Source organism: Osmerus eperlanus, chromosome 16, assembly GCF_963692335.1.
Source record: "Osmerus eperlanus chromosome 16, fOsmEpe2.1, whole genome shotgun sequence".
NCBI lineage: Eukaryota > Metazoa > Chordata > Actinopteri > Osmeriformes > Osmeridae > Osmerus > Osmerus eperlanus.
Window position 1 is genome coordinate 8,065,798 of NC_085033.1, and position 23,239 is coordinate 8,089,036.

General features: G+C 40.2%; 1 protein-coding gene, 1 long non-coding RNA gene and 2 gene segments (V, D, J or C); 1 reads left to right on the forward strand and 3 right to left on the reverse strand.

Moving 5' to 3' along the window:
• The first annotated feature begins 3,408 nt into the window (after positions 1 to 3,408).
• On the forward strand, positions 3,409 to 7,754 carry LOC134036098 (uncharacterized). Its single transcript, XR_009932387.1, has 3 exons — positions 3,409 to 3,744; positions 4,088 to 4,158; positions 6,048 to 7,754. It is a non-coding gene; the product is annotated as an uncharacterized LOC134036098 (long non-coding RNA).
• A 3,056-nt stretch (positions 7,755 to 10,810) lies between these two features.
• Positions 10,811 to 13,284, reverse strand: LOC134036555 (uncharacterized). Its single transcript, XM_062481551.1, has 4 exons — positions 13,144 to 13,284; positions 12,756 to 12,993; positions 11,393 to 11,487; positions 10,811 to 11,232 (listed from the first exon to the last, which is right to left on the reverse strand). Exons 1-4 carry the CDS (start codon positions 13,184 to 13,186, stop codon positions 10,811 to 10,813), a joined length of 798 nt encoding a protein of 265 aa, XP_062337535.1. The 5' UTR covers positions 13,187 to 13,284.
• Positions 13,285 to 15,361: 2,077 nt separating this feature from the next.
• Positions 15,362 to 16,038, reverse strand: LOC134036094 (T cell receptor alpha variable 22-like). The segment is given in 2 exon segments: positions 15,362 to 15,770; positions 15,912 to 16,038. Coding segments are annotated over 2 exon segments (402 nt in total).
• A 354-nt stretch (positions 16,039 to 16,392) lies between these two features.
• Positions 16,393 to 17,544, reverse strand: LOC134036557 (T cell receptor alpha variable 38-2/delta variable 8-like). The segment is given in 3 exon segments: positions 16,393 to 16,650; positions 17,063 to 17,370; positions 17,485 to 17,544. Coding segments are annotated over 3 exon segments (615 nt in total).
• Between the last annotated feature and the right edge of the window lie 5,695 nt (positions 17,545 to 23,239).

Consider the following 23,239-nt stretch of genomic DNA (forward strand, 5'->3'; position numbering starts at 1 on the left):
ATCACGTTTAGACGCCATTGTCTTTGTCGCCATCTACTGAATGAATGTTGTTTATTCAGTGAAAACAATACACATTCATACTTGAATGATGGGTGTGCATAATAATAATAACAACAGTATATTGTTTGTTATAGTTAGTTTTTCAACAGTATACGATGAGATTAGATAAGATTGATCTGTAGAATGTATAATTTCACAGCCGTATAAAAAAATATGTTGGTTAGGGTGAGCCTTGTTTCCAAGCATATAAAGTTCTTAACCAGGTTGAGTTACAGTTTAGGCATACAAGAGTGGATAGAGCTAGCTGAATAATAATAAAAAGATACCTTTTCTGCTGTCACTTCATGCATCACATCACTCATGTACTGTATATCTTGTGTATATATGTTTATGTTAAACATGTCTAGGTCATCAGGTCATCTGGTCATTAGTCTGAGCCAACTACTGTACATATTCCCTTGAAAACAATTAAGCATCGATCCAACCAATAAGACCAAACCAACACAAGCAAAAACAAATATTCCCGCCTCAATGCTCCCCAGTCCCGAGTGGGCAAGTGAGGAAGGACGTAGGGTGACCAGGCGCTTTCTGCAGGACTGCACAGCATTTTGATCCCTTGTCCCACATCCCACATATTGAGACACGGGCATTCCTCTAACTGTGAGTGTTACTGTGAGTGAGACATGTGACGCCCCTCCCCCCTTACTATTTCAGGGTTTTTGTACAGTGTGTCTGGGCTTCCTGTCACTGTGGGCTGCAGGGCACAGTAGTACAGAGCAGAGTCTGTCACTTCAGCAGAGGAGATCTCAAGTTCAACAAGCTTCTGATCTTTCACATTGCGGATAGTCAGTCCTGGTACTGGGTTGGTTATGCTCCCTGCATAGTCTTGTATGATGAACTGTGGTGCTGATCCAGGATACTGGCGGTACCACAACAGACCGTTGGTGAGAGAACTGCTATATTTGCAGGACAGTTTAACACTAGTGCTCTTTTTAGCTGTCACTATGTCTCTGTCAGGTGTGATTGTATCTTCAACACTCAAACCTGTGAAAACAAGATATTCCAAAGAAGATTTTATTTAGTGTATGCCAGACCTTGTAAAAATGTTTTACTACTCATAATACAATTCAAGTATGACCTTAGTTTGTTCTTACCAAATAACATGCAAAATAGAAAAACATTAAAGATCAACATTATAGTGCAGATTGTAAGACTGGGTGTTTTGCTAAGTGTGATCTTCTTTCACAACATCAGCTCCTTGAAATGAATCAGTTTCCTTCGTCAGGGTCAGAATACTCCTACTTTTGACATTGTGTAATACACTGAAGACACCACTTGATGGCACTTTTGCCAAAGGTAAGGGGAAAAACAACACAAATTCACTTTCGGGTAAACTGAGGTTTTTGTACAGTGTGCCAGGGTTTCCTGTCACTGTGGGCTGCAAAGCACAGTAGTACAGAGCAGAGTCTGTAACTGTAACAGAGGAGATTTCCAGCTCGACACAGGTCTTCTCTGTGTTCAGTTTGGCAGAGAGGCGAGAGTCCAGAGGCTCAGCTCCTGTCCCAGTGGAGTGAAGGATGAGCAGGAGGAACTGGGGAGCTGATCCTGGATACTGCTTATACCATAGAAGACTGTAGGCTGAGGAGTAGTTGCAGGACAGAGTAACATGATGACCTTCTTCTCCATAGACCTCATGTTGGTTTGAATGGATTGTTTGTCCGTAACTGAAACCTGTACATTTGAAATTGAGAATAATGATTTGTTTTCATGCCAGTACTGTTAATTACCCAATAATGAATCTGTCCAGCAGGTTAAATAATAAATGCATGTTGGTATCATCTACCTTTAAAAGCTGAAAATAAAGCAAGTAACCAGAAGACAAACATGTTTAAAGTTAGTTATCCAACGAACAACAGTGGAATATGAATGTTTGAGATTTCAGAGAAGAATTTCCACCACCTCTTTTATTTTAAGCTCCTCCCAATTGACAGTTTGCTGTATGAATATTCATGAGGGACACTAACATTCTCTCTCAAATTCATCCTTGGGCTCCAGAGAGTCCCACTACACAAAATGTGTTTTACATTGTAATGTGGATGGAAAAAAGTCTACAGGTGTGACCACATTTCTCTGATAAACCCAGAATATTTCTCATTCGTCTGAGATATCAGATTGTGGTTTGAATGATAGGTTTCTCCTGTTCATGGATCAAAGGATCTGTGGTGAAATTTTTTTTGTACAGCCTCTTCTAGACTTTGTATCACTGTGTAGTAAAGAGCACAGTAGTAGAGAGCTGTGTCTGACAGAGTCACTTTTGTGATAGTAAGTTTAGTGTTTGTCCTGGATGTTGTGGATTGATAACGTTTATCAGGGATATGGTCAGAACTACTACCTCTGGCTCCTTTATACAGTATGAACTGAGGTGCCTGATTCAGATAGTGTCTGTACCAGTAAAGCAGAATATAACCACTGCTTGTTTCATAGGAGCAGCTCAGTGTGACAGATTTCCCCTCGGTGGAGGAGACCTCAGTCTTCTCAGGGGTCAGATGATCTCCACATATGAGTCCTGCAAAAGACAACATCATTATACAGTATGACATATGTATTATTCTTTTGTTGCCAGTAAACCAGCCTGTTCATTTGAATGTAGTGATGATCCCACAGCAAATGTTTACATCATGTTTACCTGTAGTAATTATTAGAATCAGAACTCTGAGAGAGGTCTCCATCTTCACAGAGACTGCTGCATGTGTCTTTCTCTCAGGCATTCCTCTAAGTGTTACTGTGAGTGAGACATGTGAGGCCCCTCCCCCCTTACTATGTCAGAGTTCTTGTACAGTGTGTCTGGGCTTCCTGTTACTGTGGGCCTCAGCGCACAGTAGTACAGAGCAGAGTCTAACGGCTGCAGATTTTGAATCCACAAAGTAGTTGATCGTGATCTTGTATTAAGAGTGCCATTATATTTTCCTTCAAAGGCATTGTTGCCAGATCCAATTGAGAATTTGCTCAGTATAAACTCAGGAATACCATTAGCTTTCTGTTGGTACCAGAATAAATATATGTTTGTAGTACTGGCATTATATTCACAACTCAAGGTTGCAAATTGTCCTTCGACAGCAATCAATTCTCTTGTAGACTGTCGCACATTGTCGGTTTGTCCTCTGCACTCTGTGAAAAAAGAAATGGACATATTTACAGAGTAAAAGGAAAATACAAAAAAAAGTTGGCAAAACTATTTGAAATACATTTTTTTCATACCAAAGAGAGTTGCTGCCAGGACAACAAAAATGTTTAGAGCAAGATTCATGGTTTTATTGTTCATGTGTGCTATACTCAGGGAAGGTCCTTTTTCACATTGTTAGCCACTTCTGCTTTCACTGAACTGAAGGACTATATTGAAGGAGGAGCTTGCTCAGAATTACAGGTCTCAAGTGATGCAAGACATTCCACAGATCAATGTTAAGCCCATGAATACAACATCTACTGGCATTGTCTGAAGAATGCAAAATCATTTGTATGACTGGTTTAGTAATGAAAAATAAATTATATTTGGGCTTTAGGGCACAGTAATAAAGAGCAGAGTCTGTCACTTCAGCAGAGGAGATCACAAGTTCCACAAGCTTCTGATCTTTCACATTGCGGATAGTCAGTCCTGGTACTGGGTTGGTTATGCTCCCTGCATAGTCTTGTATGATGAACTGTGGTGCTGATCCAGGATACTGGCGGTACCACAACAGACCGTTGGTGAGAGAACTGCTATATGTGCAGGAGAGTTTAACACTAGTGCTCTTCTCAGCTGTCACTATGTCTCTGTCAGGTGTGATTGTATCTTCAACACTCAAACCTGTTTAAACAACAACATATTCGAAAGTAAAGTTGATTTAGCATATGTCAGACCTTGTAAAGAATATTGTACTGCTCATAATACATCAAGTATGACCTTAATTTATTCTTACCAATAAACGTGCAAAATAGCAAAATATTAAAGATCAACATTATAGTGCAGATTGTAAGACAAGGTGTTTTGCTAAGAGTGATCTTCCCTCACAACACCGACTCCCTGAAATGAATCAGTTTCCTTTGTCAGGGTCAGAATACTCCTACTTTTGACATTGTGTAATACACTGAAGACACCACTTGATGGAACTATTGCCAAAGGTAAGGGGAAAAACATCACAAATTCACTTTAAGGTAAAGTGAGGTTTTTGTACAGTGTGTCTGGGTTTCCTGTCACTGTGGGCCTCAGCGCACAGTAGTACAGAGCAGAGTCTGTCACTTTAACAGAGGAGATTTCCAGCTCGACACAGGTCTTCTCTGTGTTCAGTTTGGCAGAGAGGCGAGAGTCCAGAGGCTCAGCTCCTCTCCCAGTGGAGTGAAGGATGAGCAGGAGGAACTGGGGAGCTGATCCTGGATACTGCTTATACCATAGAAGATCGCGGGCTGAGGAGTAGTTGCAGGACAGAGTAACATGATGACCTTCTTCTCCAGAGACCTCATGTTGGTTTGGCTGGATGGTTTGTCCGTTACTGAAACCTGTAAATATGAAATTGAGAATAATTTGTTTGTTCGTTTCATGTCAGTATTGTTCATTACCCAATAATGAATCTGTCCAGCAGGTTAAATAATAAATGCATGTTGTTAGCATCTACCTTTAAAAACTGAAAATAAAGGAATTAACCAGAAAGCAAACATGTTTAAAGTTAGTTAGCCAACAAACAACAGTGGAAGCTGAACGTTTGAGTTAATTTTAAGCTCCTCCCAATATACAGTTTGCTGTATGAATATTCATGAGGGACAAATTCATCCTTGGGATCCAGAGAGTCCCACTACACAAAATGTGTTTTACATTGTAATGTGTATGGAAAAAAGTCTACAGGTGTGACCACATTTCTCTGATAACCTCAGAATATTTGTCATTCGTCGGAGATATCAGATTGTGGTTTGAATGATAGGTTTCTCCTGTTCATGGATCAAAGGATCTGTGGTAAAAATGTTTTTGTACAGCCTCTTCTAGACTTTGTATCACTGTGTAGTCAAGAGCACAGTAGTAGAGAGCTGTGTCTGACAGAGTCACTTTTGTGATAGTAAGTTTAGTGTTTGTCCTGGATGTTGTGGATTGATAACGTTTATCAGGGATATGGTCAGAACTACTACCTCTGGCTCCTTTATACAGTATGAACTGAGGTGCCTGATTCAGATAGTGTCTGTACCAGTAAAGCCAAACATCATTCCTGCTTGTTTCATAAGAGCAGCTCAGTGTGACAGATTCTCCCTCAGTGGAGGTGACCTCAGTCTTCTCAGGGGTCAGATGATCTCCACAGATGAGTCCTGTGGATAGAAACAAAAGGAGTAGCTTCTATTCCTTTCATTCTAGTGAGACTAAGAATTCCACTACAAATGTTTACCTCTTGTTTACCTGTAGTGATTATTAGAATCAGAACTCTGAGGCAGGTCTGCATCTTCACACAAGCTGCTGCATGAGTCTCTCTTCTGTCAATCCTTCCTCTGTTACTGTGACTGGGGCACGTTACTGTACCATTAGACACCCCCCACCCCCTCCCCACCAACTGCTCCCACCCCCTCCCCATCAGCACACACCCCCTACACCCTCTCCACTTCTACCACAGATGTTTTAACTGCTATCTGCACCAGAGCTTTTCTTGAAAAGTTAATATTTTAAGATTTACAGTTTTGTTGCCCTAAGGTGGGTCAAGCTTGCAACTGTCTACATCATTGATATACTGTACATTCTTAACAGGGAATTGTTTTAGAATTATATAATTTCTATACATTCTATAATTGTTCATAAATTGTTTTAAATACTTAAATACTTATGATGACAGAAATACAATATCATGTACTGTATTAATTGTAATTATATTATATCGTTTTGGTAAGCTGTTTCTTTAATTTCATCCTGTTTCAATAATTGTGATGAAATGACTGAGCACTGTTATATTCAGTCATTGGCCAGGTTTCCCAGATTCGTTAAGAGCTTCTTAACGAATCTGGGAAACCTGGCCATTGTCTTGTCCTGTGTTGTGCAGCACAGCAGGTTTTTGTATAGGAACTGTGTCTCCTGTAGTCACTGTGGGCCTCAGAGCACAGTAGTAGACAGCAGAGTCAGACAGCTGCACACTCTGGATCCTCAAAGGAACTGATCTTTCATCAAAGTTAAGTTGAGCATCAAATCTTTCTTTTTTAAAAGCTTTGGAATTGTCTCCATCTGTGTACTTGTCCCGTCTTAACATGTATGTGGGAAAGTCCTTCACCCCCATCTTGTACCAGAATAGACTGGGATTTGAATCAGTTGTGTTAAATTTACAGACAAGTCTAACTGTCTCTCCCTCAGTAGCAGTCAGAACTCCTGTTGACTGGGTGACAGTGTCTTCACCTCTGCATTCTGGGAAAAGAGACCAAAAATGTATTATTTAGTCATTTTGAGCAGACGCTCTTATCCAGAGCATCTGACTTTCAATAGACAAAATATTTAAAGCATCATATTCAGAACATGTAGTACATTTAATCACAGTTACAGGTATAGTAGTGTCATACCAAAAGATAAAGTTAGAATCACTAGTAGGTTCCTCTGCCAGTGCTCCATGTCTTTACTGAGATGGGTGGGTGGAGAGAGAGCAAACTCTCTGGTGGAGACCTACATGTATCATAAGAAGATACATTCCTTCTCATCTCCTCCTCTTTCTGAGGTTTCTTCTGAATGGACATTAGCCGTGATTCTTTGCCCGGACCTAGCTCTTGCATTTTGCAGATTCAGAAATTCACTGTGAAGACTTATTTACGTTCAGAATTTATAAACTGTTCAAACCTTTGTTCTTTACTTGAATACATATTAATACTGACTGACCCTTATCAATTATCTTGTTGTGGATTGTGGTTCCTTTAGTTAGAAATCTGATGTTTGAATTTCTATTCCTGTGCAAAAAATAATTACTCAACTTTTAACCATGATTCTCCCCTTAATCTACTGTGACACTTCCCTTTCCACATGTGTTTCTGTAGAGGAGCTGCATAACATGCAGTCACTGTGGGCCTCAGAGCACAGTAGTACACAGCAGAGTCAGACAGCTGCACATTCCCGATCCTCAGAGGAACTGTTTTTCTATCAACGTTGAGATGAGCATAAAATCTTCCTTCAAATTCCTCAGCATTCTCCCCTTTACCAAATGTGAACCTTTTCAGCATATACTCAGGGTACTTCCTCTCTTCATGCTTGTACCAGAACAGATATGGACTTCTGTCAGTGGTTTCAAATGTACAGTTAAGGGTCATTGTCTCTCCCTCTATTGCAGTCTCATCTCCAGCCATCTGAGTAACTGTGTCTTCTCCTCTGCAGTCTAATAAAGCAAAACACAAAAGTGTCAGAACAAGAACATGAAAGAACAGAAAACATAGGATTGTTGGATATTTTAATGTAATGGCACACAGTTTAAATCGATAGTTAGTTTCATACCAAGACATAATATAAGAATCAATAGGTTCTCCAGCCAGTGTTTCATGTCTAGTGGGATGGGTGTGAATAGAAAGAGAGCAAAAGCACTCTTGTTTATGTATCTTAAAATGACAATTCTTCTGTCTCCTCTTCTGTTTAAGACTTAAATCTAGTGAAGCCTATGACTTTTTCTTTTCAGATTGAATGTGCTTTATTCTCTTAAGGGAGGGACTGATTTGGCATTGACGTGTTATTTGGTAGCTAGTACTGATTGAGGTGCCTGAGGACTTTACAGTGAAATGCTGCCCCCTACTAGGTTCTTCAGAGAAATTATATTATATTGTCACAAGAAGGCCTGTAATCAATTGTTCTATTCATGAGTATTCGTATTCTAGGCCAAGCAAAGATATTTTAGTTTTTTACTTTTCTATAGGATTTTAAAATCTGATGCGTTCCTGAGAAATGTCTGTTGATAACACATGGTATATTTGACTTCAATTTCATGGTCCTTCAGTTTTATTGTGCATTGAAGTCATAATGATACATGAGCACATATTCTATACTATTGACAATGAAGGAACTTAATCATGCATAGGAAGAACAAGAACTCCTGGCCATGTTGGAGACGTTCAGTGGGCAGGGCACCATAAAAACATGAAACTAAAGTAGTTACCCCATAACCTCCTGCAGTGCCATGTAGGTATATGTTTTTTGTACGGTGTGTCTGGGTTTACATTTAGTCATTTAGCAGACGCTCTTATCCAGAGCGACTTACAGTAAGTACAGGGACATTCCCCCCGAGGCAAGCAGGGTGAAGTGCCTTGCCCAAGGACACAACGTAATTTTGCACAGCCGGGAATCGAACCGGTAACCTTCAGATCACTAGCCTGAATCCCTAACCGCTCAGCCACCTGACTACCTGTCACTGTGGGCTGCAGGGCACAGTAGTACAACATCACAAATTCACTTTAAGGTACAACACAACAAATTCACTTTAAGGTAAAGTGAGGTTTTTGTACAGTGTGTCTGGGTTTCCTGTCACTGTGGGCCTCAGCGCACAGTAGTACAGAGCAGAGTCTGTAACTGTAACAGAGGAGATTTCCAGCTCAACACAGGTCTTCTCTGTGTTCAGTTTGGCAGAGAGGCGAGAGTCCAGAGGCTCAGCTCCTGTCCCAGTGGAGTGAAGGATGAGCAGGAGGAACTGGGGAGCTGATCCTGGATACTGCTTATACCATAGAAGACTCTGGGCTGAGGAGTAGTTGCAGGACAGAGTAACAAGGTGACCTTCTTCTCCAGAGACCTCATGTTGGTTTGGCTGGATTGTCTGTCCGTAACTGAAACCTGTACATTTGAAATTGAGAATAATTAGGTTTTTTTCATGCCAGTACTCTTAATTACCCAATAATGAATCAGTCCAGCAGGTTAATTAATAAATGCAGGTTGTTATCATCTACCTTTGACAGCTGAAAATAAAGCAATTAACCAGTAAACAAACATGTTCAAGTTAGTCAGATAACCAACAACAGTGGAAGCTGAACGTTTGAGTTTTCAGAGAAGAATTTCCACCACTGCTTTAATTTTAAGCTCCTCCCAATAAACAGTTTACTGTATGAATATTCATGAGGGACACTAACATTCTCTCTCAAATTCATCCTTGGGCTCCAGAGAGTCCCACTGCACAAAATGTGTTTTACATTGTAATGTAGATGGTAAAAAGTCTACAGGTGTGACCACATTTCTCTGATAACCCCAGAACGTGTCATTTTTCTGAGATATCAGATTGTGGTTTGAATGATAGGTTTCTCCTAGTCAGGGATCAAAGGATCTGTGTTGGAAATGTTTTTTACAGCCTCTTCTAGACTTTGTATCACTGTGTAGTCAAGAGCACAGTAGTAGAGAGCTGTGTCTGACAGAGTCACTTTTGTGATAGTAAGTTTAGTGTTTGTCCTGGATGTTGTGGACTGATAACGTTTATCAGGGATATGGTCAATCCCAATCCTATCTCTGGCTCCTTTATAAAGTATGAACTGAGGTGCCTGATTCAGATGGTGTCTGTACCAGTGAAGCCAAACATCACTCCTGCTTGTTTCATAGGAGCAGCTCAGTGTGACAGATTCTCCCTCGGCGGAGGTGACCTCAGTCTTCTCAGGGGTCAGATGATCTCCACATATGAGTCCTGCTAAAAACAACATCATTATACAGTATAGAAATATATGTTCTTCTGTTGTTGCCAGCAAACCAGCCAGTTCATTTGACTGTACTGATAGTGATGATCCCACAACAAATGTTTACATCATGTTTACCTGTAGTAATTAATAGAATCAGAACTCTGAGAGAGGTCTCCATCTTCACAGAGACTGCTGCATGTGTCTTTCCTCTCAGGCATTCCTCTAAGTGTTACTGTGAGTGAGATATGTGAGGCCCCTCCCCCCTTACTATGTCAGGGTTTTTGTACAGTGTGTCTGGGCTTCCTGTCACTGTGGGCTCCAGAGCACAGTAGTACAGAGCAGAGTCTGTCACTTTAGCAGAGGAGATCTCCAGGTGAACATGTTTCTTCTCTTTCTCATGTTTTACAGAGAATCCAGGTTTGTTGTTAATGTGATCACTGGTGAGGAACTGTGGAGCTGATCTGGGATTCTGGAGATACCAGAAAAGGCTGCGGGATGTGCCATTGTAGTTACAGGAGAGAGTGACTCTGTCTCCTTCCAAAGCCAGAACAACATCAGTGAATGGGGTGATCACTTCCCCAGAACATTCCCCTGAAATTAACATGCATGATGGAACAACTTTATTTTACAACACATATATATATGTAAGCATATTTACTTTCATTTGTATTCATAATGCATGTTAGGTTTTTATGAAGTTCAACATTACTTACAAGCAATTATAGAACTACTTACCTACAAGCACTGAGAAAAGTAATAGTGAATGAAAAATCATTATACTAATGAACAAAAAGATTCAAAGTTTCATCACAAGAGCTGAATGACAGAACAATACATTCAATACACTGAAATCTCTACTGAGCAGAATGTTATATAGTAAGCAGCGCTCTGCCATGTAGCTCCCTCTACAGTCAAGAGGAGGAGCCACATATCTAATCGACCTGTTGTTGGTTAGTGCCTGGTCTGGAATTCAATAGCAGAGGACTAATATCAATTAATTTATACTGAAAATTATAATTTATCGGCTAAGTAGTGGTAATGTGACTGCATCAATGTGTTGCAATCCTGCAATCTGACAAAATGGTAATGCACTGTATAATAAAAATATATAATTGCTGATAATTAATTTCTGAATTGAAATACAAAGACTTCTGGAAAAAAAGCCTGTCTTATCTGTCAAATGTGTGAAGAATTAAAAGTGTTTTATTCTATAGATCACATATGAATCACGTATTGTGCCTTGTGTTGAGATACTGGGGTTTTTGTACAGTGTGTCTGGGTTTCCTGTCACTGTGGGCTGCAAGGCACAGTAGTACAGAGCAGAGTCTGTCACTTCAGCTGACGAGATGCTCAGATCCACACGGTTCCTCTCCTTATTGAGATATACAGATAGACGAGGGTATGGAGGAGTGGCAGGAACTACAGTCTCCTTAGAGGATCCATAGGATGTTACGAGGAGGAGGAACAGGGGAGCTGATCTGGGATATTGACGATACCATAACAGACTGCCTGTACCATCCAATGAATAATTGCAAGAAAGCTTGCCACTGTCACCAAACATCACCCTCTCCTCAAGACTATCTGAATAAATTCCATTTTCAGCCGAGCCATTTCCTGCAACAAAAAGCAATCTGTAATAAAATACAATCCACATTCATTACATTGCTCTTTAAAGTCAAAGGTTGATTTAAATCCCTTTTTTATCCAGCAAATTACGAAATAATAGCAAATGCTAAACATGTACAACATTCTATTATAATGGTACTTCACTTACCTACAAACATAGCAATGACAAAAATGAAACAACTGAACATGATCAACGTTTGAGAAACAGAATGACAACAAACAAGACTAAACTCTACTGACATACTTTTAGACACTACAATATCTAGGGTTCATATAGGTCTAAGAAATCCTTCCTGAAACTAGCTCCTCCCCTCAGTGTTGCTTAACTTGTTTCTTTGTGGAGATAACTATGAGTAGAATAGTCACAAATGATGTATTAAAGAGTTTTTTTTAAATATGGTAATTAAGTGGCATCTACTGTAACGATGAAGGCAGGAATCTCTGTGTTTCTGTCTGTGTGTGTGTGTGTGTGTGTGTCTGTCTGTGGGATGAATATTTATAGAACAAGGCTATATAAGAAGTTCAGGTGTATTGCCCAGGACCCATGGATGTGCTGAGTCGAGTCAGAAGTTGTTTGGATGAGTGGTTAGCTTCAAATATGTGTAAATGTGTTCACCACCATGTAGAGCTGCCATTAGCAATGGATACATGGATTACTGCAATACTGTCTCCTTTCACGTGGCAGTATATGCTCTGAGACCAACTCGTCAAATCACAAAAGTATTTGAGTAAGTATCCTTTTTGTGGATAGAAACGAAAAGAGTAGCTTATAGCGCTAATTCTAGTGATACTAAGGACTCCAGGACACGTTTACATCTTGTTTACCTGTCGTAATGATCAGAATCAGAACTTGAGGCAGCTCCCCATCTTCACACATGCTGCTGAATGTGTCTATGTCCTGTCAAACCTTTCTCTGAGTGTTGCTGTGGGAGGTGGAAGTCACAGTAAATGTAACTAGCCCCACCCCAATATTGCTCTGTACACTAGAACTGTGGTTGGTCTGATTTTAAGCAGAGACCCACCCCACCAAAAAAGGATGTTATAGTTGAGACTTTGGGGGGTTTATTGGACAGAGACGTTAGATGTAGACAGGAAATGTAGGGGAGGGAAAAGGGAAGACATGCAGAAATGGCCTGAGCCAGAATTGAACGCAGGCTGCTGGATTAGGACCCCAGCCCAAACAATACACACCCTGCCCAGTGAGCCACCAGGATGCCCTATATATCCCTTTACCAATAGCATTTGGACATATGTTCTTTCTTGAATGCAATTAACACTTCTGAAGTCAATATAATGTTGGCAAAACGTTGATATCAGTCTACCAAAACCATCTTTCCAATTGTGAAAAAGCCCTTTTAGGATTCCTGTTTATGCAAAACATCACATCAAGGAAGTGTTCTGTTTACTACGTTGACATTGTTTCTAAGTTCGAAGAGGTTTTTGTACAGTGTGTCTGGGCTTCCTGCAACTGTGGGCTGCAGGGCACAGTAGTACAGAGCAGAGTCTGTCACTTTAGCAGAGGAGAGCTCCAGGTGAACATGTTTCTTTTCTCTCTCTCATGTTTTACAGAGAATCCAGGGTTGTTGTCCATGTGCTCCATGGTGAGGAACTGTGGAACTGATCTGGGATTCTGGAGATACCACTGGAGGTTATTAACTGTTCCAGAGTAGTTACAGGAGAGAGTGACTCTGTCTCCCTCCAAAGCCAGGACAACATCCGTGAATGGTGTAATCACATCCTCAGAATATGCTAAAAAGGGAGTTTGTTTAATATTTAAGGACGTTAAGTAAAATACCATTCATAGAACTGGTTTAGTTATGAAAAATAAAATATGTTCACACCAATGGCTTCAAATCTCCAAATGTGTAAATTGTTGTATTTTAAATGTAGGATACTCACCAAGGTGCCATTTACAGACCAGCCAGATTAAACACAAGAACATGATTTACTTCAAAGTTTGTAGGACTGACCAAAAAATGCTAGACGGTATCTCATCTGTCCAAAAGATTGTATTCAATGTGTTCTAGCTCCTCCTCTTCACAAAGAATTGCCAGCTGGTCTTGGTGATGTTGCATCTAAAAGCTCACTGAGGTAATGGCAAGTTTTTGTACAGTGTGTCTTGTTTTTTTGCCACTGTGGGCTTCAGGGCACATTAGTACAGAGCAGAGTCTGTCACTTCAGCAGAGGAGATCTCAAGTTCCACAAGCTTCTGATCTTTGACATTGCGGATAGTCAGTCCTGGTACTGGGTTGGTTATGCTCCCTGCATAGTCTTGTATGATGAACTGTGGTGCTGATCCAGGATACTGGCGGTACCACATCAGACCGTTGGTGAGAGAACTGCTATATTTGCAGGAGAGTTTAACACTAGTGCTCTTCTCAGCTGTCACTATGTCTCTGTCAGGTGTGATTGTATCTTCAACACTCAAACCTGTGAAAACAAGATATTCCAAAGAACATTTTATTTAGTGTATGCCAGACCTTGTAAAAATGTTTTACTACTCATAACACAATTCAAGTATGACCTTAGTTTGTTCTTACCAAATAACATGCAAAATAGAAAAACATTATAGATCAACATTATAGTGCAGATTGTAAGACTAGGTGTTTTGCAGTGTGATCTTCCTTCACAACATCAGCTCCTTGAAATGAATCAGTTTCCTTCGTCAGGGTCAGAATATACTTTTGACATTGTGTAATACACTGAAGACACCACTTGATGGCACTTTTGCCAAAGGTAAGGGGAAAAACAACACAAATTCACTTTCGGGTAAAGTGAGGTTTTTGTACAGTGTGTCTGGGTTTCCTGTCACTGTGGGCCTCAGCGCACAGTAGTACAGAGCAGAGTCTGTAACTGTAACAGAGGAGATTTCCAGCTCTACACAGGTCTTCTCTGTGTTCAGTTTGGCAGAGAGGCGAGAGTCCAGAGGCTCAGCTCCTGTCCCAGAGGGGTGAAGGATGAGCAGGAGGAACTGGGGAGCTGATCCTGGATACTGCTTATACCATAGAAGACTGTAGGCTGAGGAGTAGTTGCAGGACAGAGTAACATGATGACCTTCTTCTCCAGAGACCTCATGTTGGTTTGGATGGATTGTTTGTCCGTAACTGAAACCTATTTGAAATTGAGAATAATGATTTGTTTTCATGCCAGTACTGTTAATTACCCAATAATGAATCTGTCCAGCAGGTTAAATAATAAATGCATGTTGGTATCATCTACCTTTAAAAGCTGAAAATAAAGCAAGTAACCAGAAGACAAACATGTTTAAAGTTAGTTATCCAACAAACAACAGTGGAATATGAACGTTTGAGATTTCAGAGAAGAATTTCCACCACCTCTTTTATTTTAAGCTCCTCCCAATTGACAGTTTGCTGTATGAATATTCATGGAGGACACTAACGTTCTCCCTTCAAATTCATCCTTGGGATCCAGAGAGTCCCACTACAGAAAATGTGTTTTACATTGTAATGTGGATGGAAAAAAGTCTACAGGTGTGACCACATTTCTCTGATAACCCCAGAATATTTGTCATTCGTCTGAGATATCAGATTGTGGTTTGAATGATAGGTTTCTCCTGTTCAGGGATCAAAGGATCTGTGGTGAAAATGTTTTTGTACAGCCTCTTCTAGACTTTGTATCACTGTGTAGTCAAGAGAACAGTAGTAGAGAGCTGTGTCTGACAGAGTCACTTTTGTGATAGTAAGTTTAGTGTTTGTCCTGGATGTTGTGGACTGATAACGTTTATCAGGGCTATGGTCAGAACCACTGTATGCTCTGGCTCCTTTATACAGTATGAACTGAGGTGCCTGATTCAGATAGTGTCTGTACCAGTGAAGCCAAACATCATTCCTGCTTGTTTCATAGGAGCAGCTCAGTGTGACAGATTCTCCCTCGGCGGAGGTGACCTCTGTCTTCTCAGGGGTCAGATGATCTCCACATATGAGTCCTGCAAAAGGCAACATTATTATACAGTATAGAAATATGTATTCTTCTTTTGTTGCCTGTAAACCAGCCTGTTCATTTGAATGTAGTGATAGTGATGATCCCACAACAAATGTTTACATCATGTTTACCTGCAGTAATTATTAGAATCAGAACTCTGAGAGAGATCTCCATCTTCACAGAGACTGCTGCATGTGTCTTTCCTCTCAGGCATTCCTCTAAGTGTTACTGTGAGTGAGATATGTGAGGCCCCTCCCCCCTTACTATGTCAGGGTTTTTGTACAGTGTGTCTGGGCTTCCTGTCACTGTGGGCTCCAGAGCACAGTAGTACAGAGCAGAGTCTGTCACTTTCGCAGAGGAGATCTCCAGGTGAACATATTTCTTATCTCTCTCATGTTTTACAGAGAATCCAGGTTTATTGTCCATGTGCTCCATGGTGAAGAACTGTGGAGCTGATCTGGGATTCTGGAGATACCACTGGAGGCTAGTAGCTGCTCCGGAGTAGTTACAGGAGAGAATGACTCTTTCTCCTTCAAAAGCCAGCACTTCATCCGTGAATGGTGTGATCAGATCCTCAGAATATGCTAAAAAGGGAGTTTGTTTGTTTAATAATTAAGAACGTTAAGTAAAATACCATTCATGGATGTAAAATAAAATATGTTCACACCAATGGCTTAAAATCTCCAAATGTGTAATTTGTTGTATTTTAAATGTAGAATACTCACCAATGTGCCATTTAAAGACCAGCCAGATTAGACACAAGAACATGATTTACTTCGAAGTTTGTAGGACTGACCAATAAATGCTATACAGTATCTCATCTGTCAAAAAGATTGTATTCAACAGTGGAAGCTGAACGTTTGAGCTTTCAGAGAAGAATTTCAACACCTGCTATATTTCAAGCCCCTCCCATTAGACTGTTTGCATATAAACATTTATAAGGTGACACTCACATTCTCTCTCATATTCATCCTTGGGCCCTTTGAGTCTCACTACATACAATTATTTTTATATTACAATTTGGATGGTAAAAAGTGTTAACGTGTGACCTCATTTTTCCGATAACCCCAGAACATGCCATTTTTATGAGATATTAAATTGTGCTTTGAATGATAGCTTTCCCCTGGTTGGGGATCATAGTACAGTATATATCATAAAAATGTTTTTGTATAGTCTGTTAGATACTTGTGTCACTACATGTAGTCTTCAAGAGCGCAGTAGTTGAGTGCTGTATCTGACAGAGCCCCTTGTTTTATGATAAGTTTTTTGTTTTTCATGTGTTGTGGATATTGTGGATTGATAATGTTTACTAGGGATGTGGTCAGTACCACTCTTGGATCTGGCTCCTTTATACAGTATGAACTGATGTGCTTTGTTAAGATAGTGTCTGAACCAGAAAAGCAGAACATGAGTACTGCTTGTTTCAAAGCAGCAGCTCAGTGAGATGTGAGACAGATTCTCTGTCTACAAGAGGTCAGATGATCTCCACAGATGACTCCTGTGGATAGAAACAAAAGGAATAGCTTCTATTCCTTTCATTCTAGTAAGACTAAGAATTCCAAGAAAAATGTTTACCTTGTTTACCTCTTGTTTATTAGAATCAGAACTCCGAGGCAGGTCTCCATCTTCACACAAGCTGCTGCATGAGTCTCTCTCCTGTCAGTCCTTCCTCTGTTACTGTGACTGGAGTACGTTACTGTACCAGTAGACAAATGGTGCGTGAAATTCAGTTTGATTATTTTGTTTGTTTCTTTTATTTCATCATGTGTCATTAATTGTGATGAAATGACTGAGCACTGTTATACTCAGTCATTGTCTTGTCCTGTGTTGTGCAGCACAGAAGGGGTTTTGTACATGATCTGTCTCCTGTAGTCACTGTGGACCTCAGACCACAGTAGTAGATAGCAGAGTCAGACAGCTGCACACTCTGGATCCTCAAAGGAACTGATCTTTCATTAAGGTGAGCATCAAATCTTTCTTTTGGAAATGCTTTGAAATTGTCTCCATTTGAGTGCTTGTCCCGTCTTAACATATATCTCGGAAGGTCCTTCAACTCCATCTTGTACCAGAATAGATAGGGATTTGAACTAGTTGTGTCAAAATTACAGTCAAGTGTAACTGTCTCTCCCTCAGTAGCAGTCAGAACTCCTTTTGACTGGGTGACAGTGTCTTCACCTCTGCATTCTGGGAAAGAGACAAAAACAAAATGTATGAATTATTTCATCAGCCAAAACATTTAAGGCATTATGAGGATATATTATATGGTTAATTACAGTTACAGGTATAGTAGTGTCATACCAAAAGATAAAGTTAGAATCCCTAGTAGGTTCCTCTGCCAGTGCTCCATGTCTTTACTGAGATGGGTGGGTGGAGAGAGCGCAAACTCTCTGTTGGAGATACCTACCTCAAAACGCCTGGTCACCCTACGTCCTTCCTCACTTGCCCACTCGGGACTGGGGAGCAGCTGGAAATCTGTGTAGATCTGGAAATCTCCTCTGTTACAGTGACAGACTCTGCCCTGTACTACTGTGCGCTTTTGTAATTCATTGAGGTCACCACTTGATGGCTCTATCACCAAAGGAAAGGAGAAATGACAGATCACAAATTCACTTTCAGGTTTTTGTACAGTGTGTCTGGGCTTCCTGTCACTGTGGGCTGCAGGGCACAGTAGTACAGAGCAGAATCTGTCACTTTAGCAGAGGAGATCTCAAGTTCAACAAGCTTCTGATCTTTCACATTGCGGATAGTCAGTCCTGGTACTGGGTTGGTTATGCTCCCTGCATAGTCTTGTATGATGAACTGTGGTGCTGATCCAGGATACTTGCGGTACCACAACAGACCGTTGGTGAGAGAACTGCTATATTTGCAGGACAGTTTAACACTAGTGCTCTTTTTAGCTGTCACTATGTCTCTGTCAGGTGTGATTGTATCTTCAACACTCAAACCTGTGAAAACAAGATATTCCAAAGAAGATTTTATTTAGTGTATGCCAGACCTTGTAAAAATGTTTTACTACTCATAATACAATTCAAGTATGACCTTAGTTTGTTCTTACCAAATAACATGCAAAATAGAAAAACATTAAAGATCAACATTATAGTGCAGATTGTAAGACTGGGTGTTTTGCTAAGTGTGATCTTCCTTCACAACATCAGCTCCTTGAAATGAATCAGTTTCCTTCGTCAGGGTCAGAATACTCCTACTTTTGACATTGTGTAATACACTGAAGACACCACTTGATGGCACTTTTGCCAAAGGTAAGGGGAAAAACAACACAAATTCACTTTCGGGTAAACTGAGGTTTTTGTACAGTGTGCCAGGGTTTCCTGTCACTGTGGGCTGCAAAGCACAGTAGTACAGAGCAGAGTCTGTAACTGTAACAGAGGAGATTTCCAGCTCGACACAGGTCTTCTCTGTGTTCAGTTTGGCAGAGAGGCGAGAGTCCAGAGGCTCAGCTCCTGTCCCAGTGGAGTGAAGGATGAGCAGGAGGAACTGAGGAGCTGATCCTGGATACTGCTTATACCATAGAAGACTCTGGGCTGAGGAGTAGTTGCAGGACACAGTAACATGGTGACCTTCTTCTCCAGAGACCTCATGTTGGTTTGGCTGGATTGTCTGTCCGTAACTGAAACCTGTAAATGTGAATTTGTAGAAAATTATTTTTTTCACTATGGCTGTGTACTTATTATCCAAGAATGAATTTATTTGCAGATTGTATAATAAATACAGGATTTTGTCATCTACCTTTTAGATCTGAAAATAAAACAATTAACCAGATGACAAACATATTTAAAGTTAGTTATCTAATCAACAACAGTGGAAGCTGAACGTTTGAGTTTTCAGAGAAGAATTTCCACCACTGCTTTAATTTTAAGCTCCTCCCATTAGACTGTGTTTAAACACTTATGAGGTAACAGTCACATTCTATCAAATCACATTGTTTTAGCATAAGTTCAGTTTTTTTTCATGTGTTGTGAATATATAATATTGTGTATTGATAACGTTTACCAGGGATGTGGTCAGTACCACTCTTAGATTGGCTCTTTTATACAGTATGAACTGAGGTGCTTTGTTCAGATAGTGTCTGAACCAGAAAAGCAGAACATGAGTACTGCTTGTTTCAAAGCAGCAGCTCAGTGAGATGTGAGACCGATTCTCTGTCTACAAGAGGTCAGATGATCTCCACAGATGACTCCTGTGGATAGAAACAAAAGGATTGGCTTCTATTCCTTTCATTCTCGTGAGACTAAGAATTCTAGGACAAATGTTTACCTCGTTTACCTCTTGTTTATTAGAATCAGAACTGAGGCAGGTCTCCATCTTCACACAAGCTGCTGCATGAGTCTCTCTCCTGTCAGTCCTTCCTCTGTTACTGTGACTGGAGTACGTTACTGTACCAGTAGACAAATTCAGTTTGATTATTTTGTTTGTTTCTTTTATTTCATCATGTGTCATTAATTGTGATAAAATGACTGAGCACTGTTATACTCAGTCATTGTCTTGTCCTGTGTTGTGCAGCACAGAAGGGGTTTTGTACATGATCTGTATATCCTGTAGTCACTGTGGACCTCAGACCACAGTAGTAGATAGCAGAGTCAGACAGCTGCACACTCTGGATCCTCAAAGGAACTGATTTGCCACTGAAGTTGAGATTGGCATTGAATCTTTCAGTCCATGCACCAGAGTTGTCTGTTCCTCCATAACGGTCTTTTCTTAACATATATCTGGGAAAGTCCTTCACCTCCATCTTGTACCAGAATAGATAGGGATTTGAATTAGTTGTGTCAAAATTGCAGTCAAGTGTAACTTTCTCTCCCTCAGTAGCAGTCAGAATTCCTGTTGACTGGGTGACAGTGTCTTCACCTCTGCATTCTGGGAAAGAGACAAAAACTAAATTTATAGATTTTTTCATCAACCAAAACATTTAAGGCATTATGAGGATATATTATATGGTTAAGTACAGTTACATGTGTAGTAGTGTCATACCAAAAGATAAAGTTAGAATCACTAGTAGGTTCCTCTGCCAGTGCTCCATGTCTTTACTGAGATGGGTGGGTGGAGAGAGAGCAAACTCTCTGGTGGAGACCTACATGTATCATGAGAAGATACATTCCTTCTCATCTCCTCCTCTTTCTGAGGTTTCTTCTGTATGGACAATAAATCTTGTCGTACATTTTATAGCTGAAACTTTCCTGATTCACTCTGCAGCCTGGTCTACCACCAGAATACATACATTGTAGGCTAGTCTCCATTTTGACTTCATGTTGCCTTTCCAACAGTACAGATTGATTTATATTCCTTATTAAAAATTCAAAGTTACTGGTTCAAACAGATTAAACGATCCCACTGGAACACATTGTGACACACCCAGTAGGAGTCCACAAGTTTGTGTTTCTACTCAAGATGTAAAGAATTTGTTTTATTTTGTTTGTAGAAAACGTGTCAAAACACCCAAGCTACCCCCCAGTGTTCTTGTATGACGCAATATATCCTGAAGTCACTGTGGGCCTCAGAGCACAGTAGTACACAGCAGAGTCAGACAGCTGCACGCTCTGGATCTTCAGAGGAACGGTACTGACAGCAGAAGTCAGAGGGGCATCAAATCTCCCCTTGAAGTCCTCATCAGTGTGCCCTGGTCCTATCACATCTTTTTTCAAGACGTATTTTGGGTAGTCCTCTGTGTACTTAACATACCAGAAGAGTGATGGTGCTGATGCAGTTGTCTCATATTTACAGTCCAGAGTTACACTCTCTCCTTCATGAGCTGCCAGAAGTTTATTTGGCTGACGGACACTGTCTCCTGCTGATTTGGTCTCTGCAAGAAGAAAACATTTCTATAAAAATATGACTGTTGATAATTTATGGTTATAGGAATAATACTTAGCATATCATACCCAGGACATGTGATGCAAATACAGTCAAAGTGAACAGCCAGTTCTTCACAACCATTGTAAAAAGATAGCAAGATTGTAAACAAACGACTGTTCTCTCTGGTATGGTTAGAAAATCTTTGCTGCTTGTGGTAGCAGTCATATACAGGCACTTGGAAGGTCTTTCATTAAGAAGTTTCAAAGTAAAGGACGATATTATCTTGGTTATGGTGCCCTCTGGTGGTTCAAGGTTGTTACAAACGACGCATGTTTTTGAAATAACGTGTTTACAGTTTAAAAGGCTTTATATACAAGTTTAATCACAGAGATACAGTATCATTTAATATTACATGCACATCTATTAGATTGTTTTGGGTGAAATATTGCTAATTTATCATGACTATATACAGTATATTATATTCTTATATTCAGTCATCTTGTCATGTGTTGTGCAGCACAGCAGGTTTTTGTACAGGAACTGTATAACCTGTAGTCACTGTGGACCTCAGAGCACAGTAGTAGATAGCAGACTCAGACAGCTGCACACTCTGGATCCTCAAAGGAACCAAGAAGGAGACCAGAGTAGCATCAAATCTCTCCTTGAACTCAGGGTCATTGTTCCCAGACCCATGCCTTAACCTCATCAGTACAAACTTGGGGGAGCCAAGTTTGCTGCCTGTTTGTACCAGAAAAGGTTTGTACTTGGATCTGTGGTCTCAAATGTACAGTTGAGCATAGCTGCGTCTCCCTCAACAGCTGTCACAGGTCCTGTTGGCTGGGTCACACTGTCTCCTCTGATTCCTGAAAATGAACAGGATAAAACCTTAAGGTCAGACATAAATATTCAAGCAGAAGTTGGTCAAAATAAGGAAAAGGATGATGCTGTATCGTACCACATTGGAATGCAGTGAGAATCAGTCAAATGTTCACCCAAGCATGCATTCTGACGATGAGATTGTTAGGGTGGTACAGACACACACCTCTTGAAACCAGGACTTTAAAGTAAAGTGACGTCTGTAGCTTAAACTGAGACTTGCACAGTGACGTGCGGTCCCCCGTGTCATCATTAAATGTAGAAAACAAATATATAAATATGTGTCCACTTATCTGTGATAGAAATTTAATTATTGTATGATTCCAACGATTTTTATAGTCAATATAGCTGAATTTGTGTATTTTCCTGTTCAAATACGGGGGAAAGACGCGAAAGGAGCAGCAACGAGCCGAGCCTCCACAAACTGGGCTGAGCTGCTCATTTTTTTTGCTCAACTTGTGCAATTGCTCGTGCAATTGATCTCTCTGTATGTCACCAATGTAATGTTTGTACACACTTTTATCCTCACATTCCATACTCTAGGTCATGTATTTGACATATGTGTATAACATATTAGTCTTGCTCAAGACCGGATCTACCATATGGGCAACTGAGGAGTGGGGGGGGGGGACTTCTCGCAAAAAATGAAGTATTGTCTGTTGTGTGTGTCAGTTTGATGACTGGACAGGTAATGATTGGGAACAGGCCGCAATGCACTGTAGATGATAAAGATGGGTGGGCACTGGGCATAGAGCCGGTGCTTTAATTATATTGTACTGGTTCAAGATCAGTTTTTCTGAGAACAAGTTGAGATTCATTTATAATAAAGTATCTATTTCTGGGGGGCACTACCTCATCATTTGTTTAAGGAATTTTTTCAATTTTTTCAATACTTCTAACAAGTTTCCTAAACTCTTAACACACCAACACACCTACGACGCACAATTGGCAAAACAGTTAATGTCATGCTCAAAATCACACAATGTAAACTAAACGCAAACACCAATGGTCATAACACAAAAATACACAAAACATGACACCTTGTCTACCAAAACACTAACACACGTTCTCTTTCAACAGGAACATTTAGTGAATCATAGCACAATGTCATAAAAAACACTAACATTAGATGGAATTACAGAAACTGCATTATTTTATATATGCACAGGTCTCACAGTATATGGATTATAGATTGTGTTTGCAATGCAGTTTTTTTAAGCCTCTCTACATTTTTGTTTTGTTGGGGAAAGTACAGTAAATGCATGCATTTTGTTTCTTTTGCTGCAGAAATTCAGAGCAAAAAATGAATGACCCATCTTAGAGTAGATTTATAGAATGTAAGGTTACTGTATTGAAAAAAAGAAGACTG